Source organism: Jaculus jaculus, chromosome 7, assembly GCF_020740685.1.
Source record: "Jaculus jaculus isolate mJacJac1 chromosome 7, mJacJac1.mat.Y.cur, whole genome shotgun sequence".
Lineage (NCBI taxonomy): Eukaryota > Metazoa > Chordata > Mammalia > Rodentia > Dipodidae > Jaculus > Jaculus jaculus.
Window position 1 is genome coordinate 153,268,911 of NC_059108.1, and position 23,016 is coordinate 153,291,926.

A 23,016-nucleotide genomic window follows, 5' to 3' on the forward strand; every position below is an offset into this window, starting at 1 on the left:
AAAAAATTATTATTGTATGAATGTGTGTATGTGTGGTGTGGTATCTGCCAGCCCCAAGGATACTCTTGTCTCCCCCAAGAACTGGAGGTAAAGGCAGGCATTGCCATGCCTGGCCTTTTTTTTTTTCCCTCAAGGTAGGGTCTCAGTACCCAGGCTGACCTGGAATTCACCATGTACTATCAAGGTGGCCTTGAACTTACGGTGATCCTCCTACCTCTGCCTCCATAGTGCTAGGTTAAAGGCACGCGCCACCTTGCCTGGCTCCATGCCTGGCTTGTTATGTGTGTGCTGGGCATCCAAGTCAGGCCCTCACTCTTGCGTAACAAGCACTATTACCCAATGAGACATCTTTTCAGCCCATGAAGCAAGGCTGTGAAAACAGATAAACTTGGTTCCCAATTTTGTTTCTTCCTTCCTTACTTTCTTTCTTTTTTCCTTATTTTTGAGGCAGGGTTTGGCTCTACTCCATTCTGACCTGGAACTCATTCTGTAGTTCCAGGCTGGCCTCAAACTCACAGCAATCCTACCTCTGGCTCCCAAGTACTGGGATCAAAGGCCTGTGCTACCACACTTGGCTATGTTTCTTTCTTTTTTTTTTGGGGGGGGGTTGGAGGTAGGGTCTCACTCTAGCCCATGCTGACCTGGAATTCACTATGTAGTCTCATGCTGGCTGAAAACTCTTGGCAATCCTCCTACCTCTGCCTCCCAATGTGGTTCTTTCTTATTTTTTATTTATTTCATCTATTATTATTGTAGTACAAAGAATTGAACTCAAGGCTTCACACATACTAGATAAGCAACCTATCACTGATATATATCCCCAACCCTCTTTTTATTTATTTATTTATTTATTTTGGTTTTCTGAGGTAGGGTCTCACTCTAGTTCAGGCTGATCTGGAATTCACTATGTAGTCCCAGGTTGGCCTTGAACTCACGGTGATGCTCCTACCTCTGCCTCCTGAGTGCTGGGATTAAAGGCGTGCGCTACTACGCCTGGCTTTTCCTATTTATTTTGAAATGGATTCTCACTAAGTTGCCAAGGCTAGCCTTGAACTTGCTCTGTAGCCTAGGCAGGCCCTGAACTTGTTTGTGTGGCTGGTTTTGGTAACTCAGGCTCACTTGGAACTCACCTGCAGCCCTAGGTTGGCCTCTGTGGTGGTTTGATTCAGGTGTTCTGGATGTAGGTTCCCAGCTGATGGAGATTTGGGAATTAACGCCTCCTGGAGGCGGTGTATTATTGGGGGCGGGCTTATGGCTGTCATAGTCAGTTTCGCCTTGCCAGTGTTTGGCACACTCTCCTGTTGCTATGGTCCACCTGATGTTGGCCAGGGGGTGATGTCCACCCTCTGCTCATGCTGTCGTTCTCCCTGCCACCATGGAGCTTTCCCTTGAGCCTGTAAGCCAAAATAAACCTCTTTTTTTCCCACAAGCTTCTCTTGGTTGGGTGATTTCCACCAGCAATGTGAACCTGACTGCAACAGCCTCAAATTTACGGTAATCCTCCTACCTCATCCTTTTAAGCAACAGACTTCCACCCTCAGGCCCAACCTGTTTTCCTTCTGGTAGACTGCAGTCAGGAAGTCTGCCCACCCAGAGACTCCTTTGAGTGTCCTGCCTCTGCTTGGGGAAGGAGTTTTGCAAAGTGAAGCAGGGACAGAAGGAGCTATGGCTGTCTCGTGAGGAAGTCACAGCACACAGCGCCGGTCACTCTGAATCCTCACTCTGCCAAGACTTTGCCGGGGGCTCCGCAGGTTCTACTCCACCGAAGCCCAGTCGGATAGGCGCGGGGCCTTACAGTGACAGAACTGGGCTCAGAGGAGCCACGCGACCTTCCCGCCTTCCGCAGGGCAAAGATATGAGCAGATGCAAGGTTTCTGTGACCAGTGCAGTTGCAGTGACCAGGCGACTCCCACAGTGGCTGTCCCTTTGCACATCTCACTGTTCACACCAGGGCTGGCGGCGAGGCTCTTGGCAGGGTGCTCGCCTAGTATGCCTGTCCTGGGTCCCAGCACTGAACAAGTAATCATAAATGATCACTGGATATTAATGTGTCAGAATCCTTTGAACTCCCTTCCTTTGTTAAGTGATTGACATTCTTCAAAGAAATGTGCAGGAAGAAATGAAATGTTGGTGAAAGGGCCCCAAGTCCTTCCATCATGTGGGGGGAAACAATTCACTTAGTCACATGTGAAGAGTTTGTTTTAAGAATGTTTAAGAATGTAAAAGACTAGGCTGCGTGTGGTGGTGCATAGCACTGGGGAAGTTGAGACAGGAAGATTTTTTCCCCCCAGTTTTAGGCCCCCCTGAACTACAGAGAAAGGCCATGTAGAATAAATTAAAAAAATAAAACTTGACCCTGGTAACATAATAGAAAATCACAGCTGATAAAACGGGAGTATTTTCTTCCCTTCATTCCCAGAATTAATGTTGGCTGAGGCAGACCTAGAGGTTTTGGAAGCAGGGAGACTGGGTGAGAGAGGAGCTTGCTATGGAGTCCAGGCTGGCTTGGACCATGTTGCTCAGGTTGGCCTGGAACATTCTACCCTTCTTTGTACAGCCAGACCAGGCCAAAATCTAGGTGATGTGGAGTGTGAACTTTACATAATTTCCGGGATCCTTCTTTCAGAATAATGAAAATGAGCTTGAGGATTTTGCAAGGGGCTCACAAGGGGAGAGGCAGTGGAGTTCAGGCCTCATTTCTTTCCTGGTAAGCCTGTAACTGTGTCTGGGATCCTGTCTGATTTTCAGTGGTCAGTGGGTGAAGAGGACAGTGGGAAGCTGGCGCCAGCCTGGGGGGCGGCGGGAGGGGTGCAGTCACTGCCCACAGCCCCCCTCGTGGGGAGGAGCTGGCACTGGGCTGAGGCCAGTCCGCTAAGAAGGCAGTGCTGGGAGGCCGGCTCGGTGAAGGTGAAACACAGAGAAGCCTCACATCCGTACTGAAGCACAAATGGACCCCTGCCCCTGGCCGAGACCATATGAGTGCAGAGCAGTGGAATGCTGGGCCCTGGGATTACCTCAGGCCCTCTGGGGCAAACAACACAGAACATAAAACAGCCCTTTACCTTCAGTCTTTGCACCCTCGCATTCTGTTAGGCAAACCTCCTGGGGTGAGTGGTTAAACCTAGCCAATCTCGTCTATCCCAGCTCTACAGCAAAGAATGCTGAAAGACAACATCTGACCCCTATGCAAAAGTTCTCCAGGCATTTCTGTAGTCTTTGTGCTTAATGCTCCTTCCGGTATAGTTGTTGTATGTACTCGTGCATGATTTTCTTTATTTTGTGACTATCCAAGTCTATGTAACCTCTTCCTCGGCCTCTAGAGTGAAGCTGAGATCCTGGGCCATGGCTCACTCACATTTGCCTCAGAATATACTATTTCCTTTCCTTTTCTTTTTTACAAATTTATTTTATTTTATTTAGTTATTTGCAAGCAGAGAGAAAGAGAGAGCATGAGAAAAGAGACATATGGAAAGAGAATGGGCATGCCAGGGCCTCTAGCCACTGCAAATGAACTCCAGACATATGCGTCTGGCTTATTTGGGTACTTGGGAATCAAATCTACGTCCTTGGGGCAAGCGCCTTAATCACTAAGCCATCTCCCCAGCCCCCTTTCTTTCCTTCCTTCTTTCTTTCTTTCTTTCTTTCTTTTTTTACTTAAGATTTTTTTACAATTTACTTATGAGGGAGAGAGAAGAAGAGACAGAGAGAGAGAAGATAGGTGCACCAGGGCCTCCAGCTACTGCAAATGAACTATAGACACATGGGCCACTATGTGCATCAGGCTTACATGGGTTCTGGAGAATCCATTTCACAGGACAGCACCTTAACCGCTAAGCCATCTCCCAGCCCAGAATATACTATTTTCTTATCTCCTTAAAAGTAGAGCTTTGAATGAGCTGGGCATGGTGGCACATGCCTTTAATCCCAGCACTTGGGAGGCAGAGGTAGCAGGATTGCTGTGAGTTTGAGGCTGCCCTGAGACTACACAGTGAATTCCAGGTCAGCCTGGACTAGAGTGAGTAGAGTGAGACCCTACCTAAAAAAAAAAAAAAAAAAAAAAAAGTAGAGCTTTGAGGAGCTAAAGAGGTGGGTTATTGGTTAAGGTGCTTTCCTATGAAGCTGAAGGACCCAGGTTCAATTCCCCAGAACCCATATAAAGCCAGATACACAAAGTGGTGCATCCAAAGAGGCCTTTTCTCACTTTCTCGTTCTCTCAAATAAATTGTGTGTGTGTTTATATTTGTTTGTTTTCAAGGTAGGGTCTCACTTTTTAGCCCAGGCCAATCTGGAACTCTGTAGCTCCAGGATGGCCTTGAACTCTGCAATCCTCCTACCTCAGCCTCCTGAGTGCTAGGATTAAAGATCTGTGCCACTTCACCTGGCCAAAACATTTTGTTGTTGTTTGTTTTTCAAGGTAGGGTCTCACTCTAGCCCAGGCTGACCTGGAGTTCACTATGTAGTCTCAGGGTGGACTCAAACTCACAGCGATCCTCCTACCTCTGCTTCTAGAGTACTGAGCTTAAAGGCATGTGCCATCTTACCCTGGCCATTTTTTTAAAATTTCTAAGATATAATCTTGAACTTGTCATCAGCAGTCTGAAGATAGCTCAGCAGTTAAAGATGCTTGCTTACAAAGTCTGCTGGCCCATGTTCAATTCTCAAGCCACCTACGTGAAGATGAAAAAACAAAAAAGCAAGGGTGGCGCTTTCCCGTGGACGTTCTTTTGTCAGATGCACACCAGAGCTGACACGTCTTCTACCAGAGGCTGCTGTGTGGAGAGACTATTTCACCTGAGAGGGTCTGAGCGCCAGGGTGTACTCACAGCAGGTGTTACTTTACGCATAATTACAAGAGCTAATCCCCCAGAACAGTCACATTTCTGGGGCAATACTTACCCTGCTAGGTCAAGAATGTGAATTGCTGGAATTATGTTCATTCCATCTCCAAAAACAGGCAATGCAGGAGTCTCACCCATCCAAGCTAGCTGAAAGAATGAAAAGCAACAGCGGTTGCCCAGGCGTGTGTCTTGTGCTTGCAGCCGCATGCAGTCCACAGACAAGAATGCATGAGACCATATTTTGGGTAACTTCCTATAGCTGGTACTTCCCAGCTCAGTCCCCGTGAGATTGAAGAGAAATAAAGTGTGACATCAGAACATGATGTTAAGTGAAATAAGTCAGACAGTCAAAGTACATGATGCCAGGTGTGGTGGCGCACGCCTTTAATCCCAGCACTTGGGACACAGAGGTACGTAGATCGCCGTGAGTTCGAGGCCACCCTGAGATTACATAGTGAATTCCAGGTCAGTCTGGACTAGAGTGGGACCCTACCTTGAAAATCCAAAACCAACCAAACAAAAAAACATGCTGTCTCATTTGTGGAAGCTAAAAAGTCAATCTGGCCGGGCATGGTGGTGCACGCCTTTAATCCCAGCACTCGGGAGGCAGAGGTAGGAGGATTGCTATGAGTTTGAGGCTACCCTGAGCCTACATAGTGAATTCCAGTCAGCCTGAGCTAGAGTAAGGCCCTACCTGGGGAAAAAAAAAAGTCAATCTGAATCTAGATTGGTAATTAACAGAGCTTGGGGAGTATTTGCAGGGGGAGGCGGGGTGGGAAGGGTAGATAAGCAGGACTGGATTTGGTAACTGCATGTTATACTTGTGTGGAAGTACTACAGTGAAGTCCATTAGTATGTAAAATTAATACATGTTAATCAAGGCTGGAGAGATGGCTTAGCAGTTAAAGCGCTTGCCTATGAAGCCTAAGGACCCAGGTTCAATTCCCCAGTACTCATGTAAGCCAGATGCACATGGTGCAGGCGTCTGGAGTTCATTTGCAGTGGCTGAGGCCCTGGCACATCCATTCATTCTCTCTCTTTCAAATAAATCAATAAATAAAATATATTTTTAAAATACGTGTTAATCAAAAACAAAAACAATGCAATCTCAGGGCTGACCAGTTTCTGGAGACTTCTATAATAATCAGTTATCCCTAGCCTGTGAAAGGTCCACAGAAAGTAAGTCCTTTCATGTGCCTGAGGTCTTTCATTTTCGTGGACAGGGTTCCATTGGCTTTTGGAGTCACTGCCCCTGGTGGAGGTAACTGTCAGAGAGAGAAACTGAACTCTAGTGGACAAAGTCCCTGGAAGGAGGTTACACCTGTGGGATGCCCTCGGCCTGGATGGGAGCCAAAGATACAGTTTGGGTTTGCAAAAGACACCCATCCAAAGGGGTGAATAAGCAGCTGGGCCTATAGAACGAGAGGTGGGGAAAGAGCCAGGCCGGAGACCTGCATTGTACAGGCAGCAGGACTAGTCATGGAGATAAACACAGCAACTCGGTGTACGTCATCCCCACAGCCTTACGTGGCTGTGATTAAGCCACATGCTCAATCCCCCAAGCAGGCAGAACCTTTGGGAGATGCAGCCTTGATGGAAGAGGTGTCACTGGGGCGGGCCTTGGGACTTTACAGTGCAGCCCACTTGCCAGTGCCAGCTATGCCTGCCCAGCTGCTGCGACAAGATGCGATGCCCAGTCTTTGCTCTGCCATGGTGCTTTCCCTGCCACCATGAAGTTTCTTCCTGAAGCGGGAAGCCTGAAGTGAACCCTTTCCTCCGGTCAGCTGCCTCCGGGTGGGTGGTTGCCCAGCAACAAGAGGGAACCTGCCCCACTAGGCTCCAGAGGGAGGAGGCAAAAGGGCCAGGGGCAGAGGCTTGACAATGCCAGCCTTCCACGGTCAGGCAGTCAAGGAGCAGCAGACAAGGGACAATGCCAAAGAGCTTTCTATTGCTTACACCCTGTTGCAGTCAGGTTCACATTGCTGGCAGAAAACACCCAACCAAGAGCAGCTTGTGGGTTTATTTTGGATTATGGACTTGAGGAGAAGCTCCACGATGACAGAGGAAAATGATGGCATGAGCAGAGGATGGACATCAACCCCTGGCTCACATCAGGTGGACAATAGCAACAGAAGAGTGTGCCAAACACTGGCAAGGGGAGACTGGCTATAGCACCCATAAACCTGCCCCCAACAGTACACGGCCTCCAGGGGAAGTTAATTCCCAAATCACTATCAGCATTCAGAATACCTAAGTTTATGGGGAACACTTGAATCAAAGCACCACACAGCCTTAGCTGTGCAAGCTGATGTGTGCCGGGTCAGTCCTACAATCCCAGCACTTGGGAGGTAGAGGCAAGAGGGTCAGAGCAACACTGGCTACAGAGTGAGCTTGAGGCCAGCCTGAGCTGCGTGAGACCTTGTCTCAGAAAAGGAAAACGAAGCAAATCTGTGCTGGGCATGATGGTAGGCAACTCTAATCCTAACACTTTGGAGGCAGAGGCAGGAGGATTGTGAATTTGAGGTCATCTTGAGCTCACAGAAAGTTTCAGGCCAGCCTGGGCCATATGGTAAGACCTTGTCTCAAAACTAAATGTAGCCGCACACCTTTAATCCCAGCACTTGGGAGGCAAAGGTAAGAGGATCGCTGCAAGTTCAAGGCCACCTTGAGACTACATAGTGAATTCCAGGTCACCCTGGGCTAGAGTGAGACCTTACCTCGAAACCAAATAATAATAATAATAAATAAATAGAGCAAACAAGCACATAAAATAAATCAAACAAAATTTCTGGCTACTCTTTTCCTTTACTTCTCCCCTCCTCTCTGTTCCTGAAACCCCTCGTCTGTTCTAGCTGCCATTTCTACCATGCCCTCTTGAACCTGCTCCTCTCACATCTTTGTCCTGACCACCCCAGAAAACCAGGAGTCAGTCAACTGCCAGATCTCATCTTGCTATCTACAGCATATCCCTCTACCCTTCACTCCTGTCTCCCTCCTTCCCTCCCTTCTCCTTCACTTCCATTTCCTTTCTTTTCCTGAGACAGGCTTTGCTTTGCAGCCTAGGACAGCCTCAGAGTCTCAACTCACTGCCTCCCACGTGCAGAGATTAGGGGCCATGCATCACCGTATGCAGCTTGTAAAACACTTTCTAAGAATCCACATGTCACAAAGGTTGTACCTTGAAGAAGGTGTGTAAGATGCCTCCTTCCACGCCGTATTGAAGCCCTGAGGCAACTATATAAGTTACAAATTTTTTGGCCTAGAAAAATAAGAGAATTTCTATGACATTATCAGTCATCTTGAACAAGATTCATTAGTTAAAATGAGCATGCCTGCAAGTTTCATCAACATTTTGGGGCTTCTTAGGTTCATCTTAAGATATAACCTCTTTTAAAAACTTTTTATTGACAGCTTCCATAAGCATAGGCAGTAAAACCATAATAATTCCCTCCGTCCACTCCCATTCTCCCCCTCAAATCCACCCTCTATTGAATCCCCTCCCCTTGCAATTATTCTCTTTTATTTTGACGTCATCATCTTTTTCTCCTAAGAAATAATCTCTTTTTAAAACTATACTTATTTATTTATTTATTAGACAGAGGATTTAAGAGAGAAAGAATATTTAGGAAGTTAAGGCTGGAGGATTGCAACAAATTCAAGGCCAGCCTGGTATACAGAGTGAGAGACTATCTTAAAAAATAGAAGCTGCCGGGCGTTGTGGCACACGCCTTTAATTCCAGCACTTGGGAGGCAGAGGTAGGTGGGTCACCGTGAGTTTGAGGCCACCCTGAGACTACATAATGAATTCCAGGTCAGCCTGAGCTAGAGTGAGACCCTACTTTGAAAAACCAAAAAAAAAAAAAAAAGGCAGGTGTGGTGGCACATGCTTCTAATCCTAGCATTTAAGAGGCAGAGGGAGGAGGATTGCAGTGAGTTTAAGGCCACCCTGAGACTACATAGTGAATTCCAGGACAGCCTGAGCTACAGTGAGACTCTACCTCAAAAAAAAAAAACAAATAAAATAAAATACATATATGTGTATGTGTGTATATATGTATGTCTGTGTGTGTATGTATGTATGTATAGTCTTAAAGCAGGGCATGGTGGTGCATGGCTTTAATCCCAGCATTTGGGAGGCAGAGTTAGGAGGATCCCCTTGAGTTAAAGGACTCCCTGACTACATAGTGAATTCCAGGTCAGCCTGGGCTACAGTGAGACCCTACCTTGTAAAACCAATTATATATATATATATATATATATATATATATATATATATTATATTATATTTTATACACACACACACACACACACATATATACATACACATATACATATAGTCTTCATTTGAAGTTACAAGAAAATTGGGCCGGGTAAAGCTCAGTGGTAAAGCACTTGCCTAGCATGTTTGATGCCCTGGAATCAGAGAGTGAGGAAAAGAAGAGGAGAGGGTCTGGGCATGCTGATGCTCGCCTTTAATCCCAGCATTCAGGAGGTGGGGGTAGGAAGATCACTGTGAGCTTGAGGCCAGCCTGGGACTACAGAATGAGTTCCAGGTCATCTTGGGCTACAGTGAGATCCTACCTAAGGGAAAAAAATAAAGAAGGGGAGAGGGAGAGAAGGAGGAAAGGAGGAAGAAAAGAAAGAAAGAAGGGAGGGAGGGAGAGAGGAAGAATAGAAGGAAGAAAGGAAGACAAACTGTAGATAGAAATGATATAGAGCCAAGTATGGTAGAACACACCTTTAGTCCCAGCACTTGGAAGGCTGAGGTTGGAGGATCACTGTGAGCTTGAGGCCAGCCTGGGCTACCAAGTGAGCTCCAGGTCAGCTAGGCTAGAGTGAGACCCTGCTATGAAAAAACAAATGAACAAAAAGATGTGGCATGTGCCATTAATCCCAAACTCGGGGCCAGCACAGCTACTTAGTAAGACTTTTTTTTTTTTTAAGAAAAATAGATAGACAATTAGACGATCAATAACATGGTCCCTTTTTTATTTACTTATTTCAATATTTGAGACAGAGAGAGACTGAGTGACAAAGATAGAGAATAGGCATGCCAGGGCCTCCTGCCACTGCAAATGAACTCAGACACGTGAGCCACTTTGTGCATCTGGCTTTACATGGGTGCTAGAGAACTGAACCAGGATTGGCAGGCTTTGCAAGTAAGTGCCTTTAACCACAGAGTCACTTCTCCAGCCACATTTTATTTATTTTAACCTCAAAATTTACAGGTTAAAGCCGAGCGTGGTGGTGCACACCTTGAGAGAGGCAGAGGTAGGAGGATTGCAGTGAGTTCGAGGTCACCCTGAGAATACAGAGTGAATTTCAGGTCAGCTTGTGCTAGGGTAAAACCCTACCTCAAAAAACCAAAAAAAGCCGGTCATGGTGGCGCACTCCTTTAATCCCAGCACTTGGGAGGCAGAAGTAGGAGGATCGCCGTGAGTTCAAGGCCACCCTGAGACTCTATAGTGAATTCCAGGTCAGCCTGGGCTAGAATGAGACCCTACCTCGAAAAACCAAAAAACAAAACAAAGCAAAACAAAACAAAAAACCTTACAGGCTAGAGAGGTGACTCAGTGTCTAGCATGTGGAAGAGCTTAGTTCAATTCCCAGAATCCTTCTTTCTCCACAAGACATAACAATCCAAATTACAAAAAGTATTTATTAGCACGCCTTTAATCCCAGCACTCAGGAGGCAGAGGTAGGAGGATTGCTGTGAGTTCAAGGCCACCCTGAGACTACATAATGAATTTCAGGTCAGCCTGGGCTAGAGTGAGACCCCACCTCAAAAACGTTTTATTTATTTGACAGAGAGTGGAGGAGAAACAAAGGCAGAGAGAAAAGGAGGGAGGAATGGGCTGCCAGGGCAAACTGCCTCTGCGAATGCACCCAGATACATGCACCACTTTGTGCATCTGGCTTCGCGTGGTAACTAGGGAATCAAGGGCAGGCTGCAAGTTTTTCAAGCAAGTATCCATTGAGCCGTCTCTCCAGCCCACAACAGCCACATATTGAAGGACCTTTCTAAGTTATGGACAAAGAACTATACTTCCTCCTTCTATTTGTTTTTGAGATATGGACTCATTATGTAGCTCAGGCTGACCTTGAATTCACCATCCTCCTGCATCAGCCTCATGAGTTCTAGGAGTACAGTGATGAGCCACTATGCCTGGCTCTGTTACTTCTTTCAAATATTTCATACTCTACAGTGTTTGCAGTGTTACTGTTAAGGGTTTTCATGGACAGATTGGGACATTTGAAGTTCTTTGTAATTCCCTCCTTGACCACTAGGTGTCACGTAAGAGCTATTATTACTCACCACTGTTGCCTGCCACTAATAAGAAAAACGTAATGGAACCTTCATAGATTTAGGGATTCTCTTATTTTTTCTTCTCGAAGTAGGGTTCCGCTCTAGTCCCGGTTGACCTAGAATTCATTATGTAATCTCAGGCTGGCCCTGAACTCGCAGCAATCCTCCTACCTCTGCCTCCCAAGTGCTGGCTGGGGCTTAGGTGTGGGGTTCTATATAGGCTGAGTAGGGACGAGGATAGTAAGAGCTGCTGCACGGGATTCTGAGGATTTCGCCGGATTCCACAGGGTTTCAAGATACACCGCGAGAGACATCTACCACCTTAGAGGACACAGTTACACAGGCCCTCAATAGTTCTCCATGGATTGCTACTTACTGGTTACCAAGACATTCCTGCCATCTATTTTTATACATGAAAAGAAAATTGTATTAAACATTTGTCAAAACGACAGATTTTGCTTGAACAGAAGCTATTAATATTGTTCACGTGACTGACTACAGGCATGTTCCCTGTCACCTCCCATTCTGGGGCTTGAAACCGAGGCTTTACACAAGCCAGCTGAGCACTCTACCACTTGCTTTAATTTTTGCTGGTTTGTTTTAAATATTCATTCATTCATTCATTCATTCATTCATTCATCTGTGGCAAATGAACTTCAGATACACACACTACTTTGCGCATTTGGCTTAATGTGGGTACCGGAGAATTAAACTTGGGCTGCCATGTCCAGCTGGCATTTAAATGGGTGCTGGGGATCCTGGATCAGGTCCTCATGCTTGCACAGCAAGAACTTTATCTACTGAGCCATTTTCCCAGCCCTGACAGATTGTTTAAGAAAAAACTGGAGGGCTGGAGAGATGGCTTAGCGGTTAAGGCACTTGCCAGCAAAGCCTAAGCACTCTGTTTCAATCTCCAGGTCCCACGTAGCCAGACACACAATGACACAAGCACACAACATCACACACGTGCTACAAAGGGCTGCGCACATATGGAGTTCGTCCGCAACAGGCTGAAGGTCCTGGCATGCCTATTCTCTCTCCCCCTCAAAAATAAAAGTAAGAAATATATTTAAAAAACTGGAGACAGATTCTGGGAATTAAGAAGAGGTAGACAGACCCTCCTTCCTTTTCCAACTCTGAGTTATTTCTGGGCCAAGTGACTCATGGGATGTCCAGATCCCTCAGTGGGGAGAGCCTGAGCTTAGCTGGGGTCTTACACAGGGTCCTCACTGAACTGGACTATAGCCTAGGCCAGACTCCCGGAGGACAGTGCCTCTTGGTTGAACTTGAAGCTGAAGTAAGAGGGTGGAAGTCTGAGGAACCTAAATAAAGAAATGTTTAAAAAGTTATGATGGGAGGCTGGAGAGATGGCTTAGTGGTTAAGCACTTGCCTGTGAAGCCTAAGGACCCCAGTTCGAGGCTGGATTCCCCAGGACCCATGTAAACCAGATGTACAAGGGGACACATGCGTCTGGAGTTCTTTTGCAGTGGCTGGAGGCCCTGGTGCACCCATTCTCTCTCTCTCTCTCTCTCTCTCTGCCTTTTTCTCTCTCTGTCTGTCACTCTCAAATAAATAAATAAATAAAACAAAATAAATAAATGCTTTAAAGTTATGATGGGTGCGCTGGATAAATGGCTTAGTGGTTAAGGCACTTATCTGCAAAGCCAAAGGACCCAGGTTTGATTCCCCAGGACCTACATAAGTCAGATGCACAGGGTGGCACATATGTCTGGAGTTTGTTTATGGCAGCTAACAGCCCTGGTAGCCCATCCTCACTCTCTCTCAAAATAAGTAAATAAATATATATATATGTATTTTTTTGTTTTTCGAGGTATGGTATCACTCTAGCCCAGGCTGACCTGGAATTTACTATGTAGTCTCAGGGTGGCCTCAAACTCACAACAATCCTCCTACCTCTGCCTCCCAAGTGCTGAGATTAAAGGTGTGAGCCACCACACCTGGCTAAATGAATTTTTTTTGTTCATTATTTATTTAGTTATTTGAGAGCAATAGACAGAGAGAAAGAGGCAGAGAGAGGGAGAGAGAAATGGGTGCACCAGGGCCTCCAGCCACTGCAAACAAACTCCAGACATGTGTGCCCCCTTGCACATCTGGCTAACATGGGTCCTGGAGAATTGAGTCTCAAACCGGGGTCCTTAGGCCTCACAGGTAAGCGCTTAACTGCTAAACCATCTCTTCAGCCCTAAAATATTTTTTAAAAATTTATGAGGATGGACAGAAAGTCAGGAGCAGCCCCAGCTGAGAGGAGAAAGAAAGATATACTATCTCAAAAAGGCCTCTTTTTGCTAGGAATGTTCTACAAATCAAGACTTGCGTGTTTTCCGAATTTGAGAACCATCTTTTCAGCATTGATGTGGTCCACAAAATTAGGATGGGGCTTTCTTCTCCGGTAGTCCTCTTCTGTAAATGGGACCTCAGTGTCATCCTGCCAGAGACAAGACACAGACCTGGTGTGTGAATGCTGTGAAGAGCTTCCCAGCCCAAGGAGCAGTTCTGTTAGACGTCTGTGTCATAATGAGACCCTACCTCAAAAAAAAACCTATTCACCAGATAAGAGAAAGTGCAGTTGACCCAGAAAAATATTTCTCTCTCTCTCTCTTTCTTTGTGGTAGTGTCTTGCTTGAGCCCAGGCTGATCTGGAATTCACTATGTAGTCTCAGGCTGGCCTCACACTCTTACGTCTGCCTCCTGAGGGCTGGGATCAGTGGTATACCATCTGGCTTTAGTTTTTATTTTTGCAGTGCTGTGAATCGAACCCGGGACCTGGGACATGCTGGGCTGGTGTAAGTGCTCTACTACTGAGCTACATCCCAATCCTTAGCGTGGGGGCAGATTTTGGAAGTGTCCTGGGCTCTACCTCACATTCGCTCTCCACACACACTCGCCTGTGCAGGCTCACAGAGGGAGGCTTCTGAAAGGACTAACCTAAAACTCACTGAGGATCAAAGGGGAGACTTAGAGGCACACTGGAGTGAATTCACTCAAAGTTACCTACCCATAGGGAAAGTGGCCTTTCACCACTGAGGAAATCTTTAGGGAACCTGCCAATCATAGCACTGGGTCTAAGTTAAATAACCAGGGTCTAAGTTAAGTAACCAGTACAAAGGACCTGAGCCCAGACCTTTCCAGGAATGAATCCAAGATAGAGCAGAAACACAGAACCAGGATCCCAAATGTGGCCACAAGTGCACATATGAGTGAGAGGTGGAAGACAGCCCCAGATGATGACTGGACCCGGGGTGGGATCTAGTGTAGGATGAGGCAGGAGGCAGGCAAGAGGTCAGCGTTGTGAGTCACACTGGGGACGGCAGGTGACGCTAAGAACAACAGAAGGTCACTGGAAGGGTCGAGGCTTTTGAAGCAGGACTGCACCGTGCACTGAGATCCGCACTGTGATGGAGGACGGATCAGAAGGAAGGCATGGCAGGCAACATCGCATTCTGAGAAGCTGAAGGCTGAGGCTCAGGCTAGGATGTTGCCATGGATACAAAGAGAACGGGATGGGCTTAAGATTGATTTTGGGTGAGGAAGTGACAACGTTCACCGATGGACGGGTGGGAGCGAGGCGGCAGCGGCTGCAGCGAAGGGAAGGGGGGCTCCTGGGAGAAAGACAGAGAGGTCGTCTTGAGGGGAGGTGCCGCTCCTGGGTCCTGGGTATGGCAGCTGCTTGACGAGCACACCACGTAGGACCCGCTCCTTTGGGACCTGTTGGTGCGTGCATGCCCAGGCTGGGCTGCCGGGTAAGTAAGTGTAAAAAGAACAGGGCACATAGCTAACTTTGAATTTCAGATAAACAACTGAATATGTTTTTGGTATTAGTGTATGTATGTCTTCAATACTTATGCCAAAGGAACGCTTATGCTAAAATGTATTCATTTTATCTGAAGCTCATTTTGACCTGGGTGTCCTTGTAGTTTTTTGGTTTTTCGAGGTGGGGTCTTGCTCTAGCCCAGCCTGACCTGGAATTCATGATGTAGTCTCAGGGTGGCCTCGAACTCACAGTGGTCCTCCTGCCTCAGCCTCCTGCGTGCTAGAAGTAAAATCGTGTGACAACATCCCCAACTCCTTGTATTTTTTTTTAAGGTGATAGAAATAGAGACAGTTAAGAAAGGCATTCCTGAGACTGGAAGTGGGCCTGAGCTGAACAAGTCATACACTGACAAGCCTGTTTATTTTGCGTGTGTGTAACGTGTGGTGGGTGTGGTGCATGCATGTGCATGTGCCCTGCAGACACTCTCTGGCCGGTACCTGTGCAGGATGCGCTCGCCTGTGATGGCCGGAGTGTCTCACTCCGTCGCTCTTCAGCTTGCTTTTGTGTGACCAGAGTCTCTTGCTGATCCTCTCTGTTTCCCTGTGGGACTGGGGCTGCATGTGGTCACACCTAGCTGCTTCACGTGGGTTCTGGAGATCTGAACTCTCGCAGTCTTGGGCCCTCACGCTTGACCTCATGCTTGTGCAGGGAGCACACTTAACCACTGGGCCATCTCTCCAGTTGTCAAAAGCCTAGTTTTAAAATGTGAGTGTGTGTGTGTGTGTGTGTGTGTGTGTGTGTGTGCGCGCGCGTGCGCACACACGCATGTATGGAGGCTGGGGGCCGACCGTAAGTCTGGATCTCAGGAGCAGCATCCGCATCCTTTGAGACAGGGTTTCTCACTGGTCTCGAGCTCACAACTACGCTAGAGTCGCTGGCCAGGGAGCCCCAGGGCTCCTCCCGCCTCCACCTCCCCAGCGCAGGACCACACATGAGTGCCGCCACTCACATCTTTTGTTGTGGTTTTTTTTATTGTTGTGTTTTGAGGGAGGGTCTCACTCTGGTTCAGACTGACCTGGAATTCATATGTTGTGTCAGGGTGGCCTTGAACTCACAGTGATCCTCCTACTTCTGCCTCCTGAGTGCTGGGATTAAAGGCGTGCACCTCCACGCCTGGCTTTGCAGCACTTTTTACATGGTACAGGGATCTGACTCAGGTACCAAGCCCATGAGGCTGTCATCTCACTGCCTGGACTGTTTTCTCTGCCCCACCACATGTGCTTTTATTCACTAAGTCTGGCAATCTTACTCACATGGGGGTTGAAAATGGTGAGTGCAGCTTCATGTTTGCAGTGAATGGAGCCTACAGCTCCAGTCCTGGCCAGCATGGCCACCTGCCTGCCTGGTTCTCCTGCCTCCTCCAGCTGTCAGCCCAGCCCACCCTGCTCGTCTGAACCACCTTGGGTCCCCACCCTGGCCCCCGTGGCTGAAGAAGGAATGGTCCCATGTACAAGGTTAACTACTAGGTACCCTGGAAGGCCATGGGTTTCTCACTAGAGGAAAGGGCAGCTGGTCTCTCTCTGGCCAACTGCCCAAAAGGCTGTAAATTCAAGCCGACTATTCTGCGTTGTCATTCTGATTCCTGCTCTGGACAGAGATATGCTTGTGTTATGAATGGTGTTGGGTTGTGTTCCTTTAGCCTTAAATTTCATCACAACAGCAGATAAGATTTTACTTTTTCTAATTTTTTTTGTTTTATTTTTATTTATTTGAGAGTGACAGAGAGAGAGAGAGAGAGAGAGAGAGAGAGAGAGAGAATGAGTGTGCAGGGCTTCCAGCCACTGCAAACGAACTCCAGATGTGTGCGCCCCCTTGTGCATCTGGCTAACGTGGGTCCTGGGGAATTGAGCCTCGAACCGGGGTCCTTAGGCTTCACTGGCAAGCACTTAACCACTAAGCCATCTCTCCAGCCCAGATTTTACATTTTTATGATTTTATTTATTCATTTGCAAGCAGATAGAGAGACAGAGAGAATGGGTGCACCAGGGCCTGTAGCCACAGCAAACAGACTCCAGACGCATACAGCTCTTTGTGCATCTGGCTTTACGTGGGTACTAGGTAATTGAAACCAGCCTAGCAGGCTTTGCAAGCAAGTGCCTTTAATTGCCGGGTCACCCTCTCCAGTCCCTTTGTTGTGTTTCTTAACAAAGACCTTCTCACGGGTTTATTTCTCCCCAACATAGCATACAGGCTTTAGTACGCTCAGAGAGCAGTCATCAGGCAAGCTGGGCTGTCCATGGCGCTCTAGTGTGGCCCTTCCGTGGGGTATTGGGGCTTGGAGGCCTCGACTAGCAGGTAGCAGCTGGAACCCGGGCTCCCCTGCCTGTCTAAGCCAACTTAGGCACTTTTATCCTGAAAATGGACATCGTATTTTTATTTCGTACAGAACTGAGAGAGCAGCCCTTCACCCTGCTGAGTTTCATTCATACCCATCTCTTCCACGAAGGTTTGAGCTCCTGTCAATGACTGCACCACGTGCTTTTCTGATAAGGGGTGAGTTGCTGGCACGCCCTCCATCACCTTCGCCGTATTATTACGAAAACTCAGCCAGCTTGACAGCCCAGGACAGCCACTACGCTTGAGGTTTCCTCCTTCAAACTGACCTTGGAGTACCACCAACCCTCCACCTTTCTAGGAAGCCAGGTGAATCAGTTATCTTGTAACACACCATTGTGAGGCAGGCAAGCATAGGGAATGGCTTACACTGCTTGGCTTGGACAGGAAACAAACCCTTCTCCTACACAAAGCACCTGGCAACATGTTGGGAACCTGACGCCTCCCCTGCTGTCCCAAGCGCACCTACTCCACACAATGGGCTCGTTCTCTTCCCCACTTAGCACCATTCTCGGTGAGCAGTTCCTATTCAGATGTTTCCTTAGATAGACCTCCAGGGGCCCATTCAGCCAGGACTGGTGTTGGGTGCATGCTCATTAAGGCAAACTGTGTTCTCTAGTGAACTTTTACAAGAAACCTCTTTTTTCTATCTTAAGCCTATGCATAACTGGACCTGCATGTGAATAAAATCAGGTTCTTCATGGAGGAGCATGCTCAGAGGAAAGCCTTATATACTCAACTTGTCAATCAAACCAGAGGACCACCCAAGTTATACCCCTAGTAACCAACCCATCCTCCCCTAACATCCTACAAAGAGACACCCAGACCTTCAGTACTCCCCACTCCACTCACGTGGTCTGCTGCCCCTTTGCAAGTGTGTTCAAACCTTTGCTATCGCTTTTTTTTTTTTTTTTGAGGTAGGGTCTCACTCTAGCCAGGCTGACCTGGAATTCACTATGTAGTCTCAGGGTGGCCTCGAACTTGATCTCCCAGCAATCCTTCCACCTCAGCCTCCCGAGTGCTGGGATGAAAGGCGTGCGCCACCACACCCAGCTTAGATGCAAGTTTTGGAGATAGATTGCCACTCTGCGTCACTCCTGATGGCCTTGAATTCATGACAATCCTGCTCAGCAACCAAGTGCTGGGATTGCAGATGTGTGCATGCCTGACTGAATGCTCACTTCTCATAGCCTGGCTGGTGGGGAAATCTTCCTTATCTCCTCAGCACTGCTAGGACAGTAGAGATCTGTCCCAAAACTTGGGAGGTAAAGGCAAAAGTTCAAGGCCACCCTTGGCTACTTAGTACGTTTGAGGCCCACCTGGAATATATGAGATTCTATCTCAAAAATTAAAAAAATCTGGGTGATATAAGAAGCAGTGGAACCCTCTAGAACTGGATGTAGTTAGTCAGTGGAAGTTTAACTGAGGAGGGAAGATCCACTCCGAATGCGGGAGGCATCTTCCCATGGGCTGGAGTTCTGTGCTGAATAAAAAGGACAGAGGGAGGAATGAGGGTGGACACCAGCCTTGGCCTCTGCTTCCTGGAAAGAGCGGCCTCACACGCCCACCGCCGTGCCTTGCCCAGCCTCCCAGACCCCATCCCTCAAACTGTGAGCTGTAGTAAGCCCTCCCCTCCTTAAGCTGCTTTCGCCGCAGAAATGGGAAAAGCATCTAACAGGAAAACCCTCTTGAAGACGAAGCCCCTCCTTGATCAAAACATTGTCCTGTGGCACGTGCCAGCAGTTCAGTAGGCAGAATTTGAAAATCCTTGGTGGTTGGGCTATAGCTGAGGCTCAGTGGGTGGAGTGCTTGATTAGCATGTATGAAGTCCTGGGTGTGAGCTCCAGGTGTGGTGGCATGTGCCGGTAATCCCAACACTTGGGAGGTAGAGGCAGAAGTTCAAGGCTACACTTTACTACTTAGCAAGTTCGAGGCCAACCTGGGTTATATGAGATTCTACCTAAAAAAAAAAAATCTTAGTGCTATATAGAACAGTGGAATCCTCTAGAACTGAAGGTGGTTAGTCAGTGGGTTCTGCAAAGGCTTATAATGGAGTAGGGCTCTGGAGGGTGAGGATCTGCAGCGAAGGAAAGCTACTTACAGGGTCCAGCGGTTTGGACTGAGCCCAGGTCATCACTGTGGACAACAAGATAAACAGCTTTCGCTTTTCAAAATGCTTGATCTCCTCATTCAGTGCTGTAGGGACAAAAGCAGAGCAGTTATTTGGAGCCACACAGAGCTTCTGTTTGCAATTATGTATGGTGCCATCTCCAGTGGGGCTTCAACATCCTTTTCCAAGGAGCTGCTTTGCGCTAGGGGGGAGCCACCTCTGACACTTCCATGTCACATACCCTCTGGTGTCATTCACATCCTCCTCCCAGTCACCTGATTACTTCTGGGGTCAGTGCAGTGGCCGCCAAGCTGTTAAAAGCGAAGCTCTTGGGATCAAGGCAGCTCTGGAATACAAGGGTTTAATGAGCCTGGCCAGAAGCTAACCAGAGAGGTCACCGTCCAGGAACAAATTCATCAACGACCAGACACGCAGCCACGGAGAGCTGGCAATGTGTACAGACTTCAGGGGCAAGAAAGGTGGAGAGACAGCGCTGAACTTGCACTGACTGAGGATGAGGGGTGAGTGGGCAAGGCAGGGGGCAGGAGGGCAGAGGAAGAGTCACCTGCTGCTTCTGGACTGGCCAGGGCTAGAAGTCCAGAAAGGTTACGTGTGGACAGGGGGTGCAGTGGCTCCTGAGGTCAGGCCCTGGGCAGGGGAAGGGCCAAGCTGAGGTTTTTAACGTGCGTTCAGGAATGGGGAGCTATTTTTAATCTCTTATTTACGAGAGAGAGAGAATGCCAGGGCCTCCATCTGCTGCAAATAAACTCCAGATGCATGTACCACTTTGAGCATCTGGGGTTCTGGGAATCTGAGTTGTTAGGCTTTGCAGGCAAGCATCTTATAGCTGAGCCATCTCTCCATCCCTAGGATGTATTTTTTTACTGGGTTCAGTTTCAGCTTATAGCTACTAAGTGATTCCCTTCTTTTCATTTCTTCCTCCTTTCTATCTCAGAACCATTTCTTCTTTTTTTGTCTTTTTTTTATATTTATTTTTATTTAATTATTTGAGACAGAGAGAGAGAGAGAATGGGTGAACCAGGACCTCTAGCCACTGCAAACAAACTCCAGATGTGTGCGCCACCATGTGCACCTGGCTTACATGGGACCTAGAGAATTGAACCGGGGTCTTTAGGTTTTGCAGGCAAGAGCCTTAACCACTAAGCCATCTCTCCAGCCCCCATTTTTGTTTTTTGCTTTTACTTGCTCAAGACAATTATGACAAGAATGATTTTCCTGACAAGAAATGGAACAGTTCATGGGTTTAGTTGAGTTTTGAAACCTGGGAGACTGGTGCTAATACTAATCTGGTGTCGGGAGGGGACACCAGCGTGGCGTTCCCAGCACCACAGAGGGAAGTGCCCGGGCACAGCTGCCAGTGCGGCCTGCCTCCCAGCCTCTCCCCACGAGGGCATGTGGCACTGCATGGAAAGTGGAGCAATAGAGTTTGGAGCAAACCACAGAATAAGGAACTCTTGGGATTTCACACAAGACAGCCCAGCTGGCTCAAGCTGAGGCTTCCTTTGTGGAGGTCATTTGGGGCATGCCCTCCCTGCCCACTGCGGCTGGTAGCAGAGCGGCCTGCGCCTTGGAACTGGAAGACTGCTCTGGAGGGAGAGTGTAGGCGCGGCTGGGTTACGAGCAGCGCATGGCCATCGGTGTGCTGGACATATGCACAGTGAACGGATTGTGTTTGATCCCTGAGGGGTTTGTCACGAACTTAGGCACTGAGGCTCCTTGTGGCTTGTGACCCACTATAGTATTCTTCATGTTGTAAATTTTCTAGAGGAGGACCTAAGAAACAAAGTGAGGTTTGGTTTAATTGTCAAAGGGTCTGAGACATTGTTTTGTACATTTTCAGTCTCATGGAGGCATTCCTCACATAACAGCACAGGAATAAAATGCTGACTTCCTGACTCCAAATGTGCATTGATTTCTACTACCTAAACCTTGTTACATGGCATGTGCACATACCTACCCCAACTTCAAATATTAACTTTAGCCGGGTGTGGTAGCACACACCTTTAATCCCAGCACTCGGGAGGCAGAGGTAGGAGGATCACCATGAATTCTAGGCAACCCTGAGACTACATAGTGAATTCCAATCAGCCTGAGCTAGACTGAGACCCTACTTCAAAAAAACAAACAAACAAAAGAAAAAACAAGACAAAAAAAAAAGAACAAAATAAATAGAGGTGGGGCTCAGTGTCTATTTCTCTCTCTCTCTCCCTCTCAAATAAATAATTAAAATATTTTTTAAAATATTAATTTTAGTGTTTCTTAAAATTCTAATAACAAAACTGTCTCTTCAACTTAATTTTGCTTTTGTAACCTTATGCTCTGCTGTGCTCTACTTTGACCCATTTCATGAATCTAGGACACACTTCCGAGGCTCTAACTGGGCCATCCTTGTTTTTTTTTAAGATATGAATGACTTATTTTAGGACAATAAAGCAGAAAGTAAAGCAGAAACATTCCCAAGATGGGAGGGGCCCTGAGAGAGTACCATTATTATTTTTTTGTAGGGGGGGCGGTTGTGGTAGGGTCTCGCTCTAGTTCAGGCTGACCTGGAATTCACTACGTAGTCTCAGGGTGGCCTCAAACTCTCGGCAATCCTCCTACCTCTGCCTCCCAAGTGCTGGGATTAAAGGTGTGCGTCACCACACCCAGCTGAGTACCCTTATTTTAAATATAGGATATTTGAGTGGATCTAGGGTGATCTGCCCATTCTCCTTCTAGGCACAATCTATATATGTGAATCCATTTCTACTGATTTATTCTTCTTTTCTAGACCATCCTGCTTTCTTTTGCAGCATCTGTGGAAGGTGAGTCAGAAGAACTTGAAAACATTTCAAAAATAACTAAAAGCGCCAGGCGTAGTGACACATACACGCCTTTAATTCCAGCACCCAGGAGGCAGAGGTAGGAGGATCACCATGAGTTCAAGGCCACCCTGAGAATACATAGTGAATTCCAGGCCAGCCTGGGCTAGAGTGAGACCCTGCCTCAAAAAAAAAAAAAAAAATTAAGGCTGGAGAGATGGCTTAGCGGTTAAGCGCTTGCCTGTGAAGCCTAAGGACCCCGGTTCGAGGCTCGGTTCCCCAGGTCCCACGTTATCCAGATGCACAAGGGGGGGCGCACGCGTCTGGAGTTCGTTTGCAGAGGCTGGAAGCCCTGGCGCGCCCATTCTCTCTCTCTCCCTCTATCAGTCTTTCTCTCTGTGTCTGTCGCTCTCAAATAAATAAATAAAAAATTAAAAAAAAATTATTTAAAGCATTCTTTAAAAACTAATACATATGGGCTGTAGAGTTATGTATGGGTCAGTAATCAGGCTGCTTGCCCGTAGGGCCCAACGACCCAAGTTCGATTCTCCAGCACCCACATAAAGCCGATACACAAAGTGGTACATGTATAGGGAGTTCGTGTGCTTCAGCTCGAGGACCTGGCGTTCCCATTCTCTCTCTTTGCTGGGTATGGAAGCTCACACCTTTAATCCCAGCACTGGGGAGGCCAAAGCAAGATCACTGTGAGGCCAGCCTGAAACTACACAGTAAATTCCAGGTCAGCCTGGGCTAGAGAGAGAGCCTACCTTGA

General features: G+C 47.4%; 1 protein-coding gene across 4 annotated transcripts in view; it reads right to left on the reverse strand.

The window, feature by feature from the left end:
- The window catches only part of Ak7 (adenylate kinase 7), a 74,470-nt gene that overhangs the window by 38,998 nt on the left and 12,456 nt on the right, over positions 1-23,016 (reverse strand). The window contains exons 4-7 of one of the 4 annotated variants that reach the window (XM_004665606.2): positions 19,414-19,508; positions 13,482-13,592; positions 8,017-8,097; positions 4,897-4,985 (exon numbers count right to left, since the gene is read on the reverse strand). In XM_004665606.2, coding sequence (XP_004665663.2) covers positions 4,897-4,985; positions 8,017-8,097; positions 13,482-13,592; positions 19,414-19,508 — 376 coding nt within the window. The remainder of the gene's footprint in view (positions 1-4,896; positions 4,986-8,016; positions 8,098-13,481; positions 13,593-19,413; positions 19,509-23,016) is intronic. The other 3 variants (XM_045155475.1, XM_045155476.1, XM_045155477.1) reach the window with 3 other exon arrangements.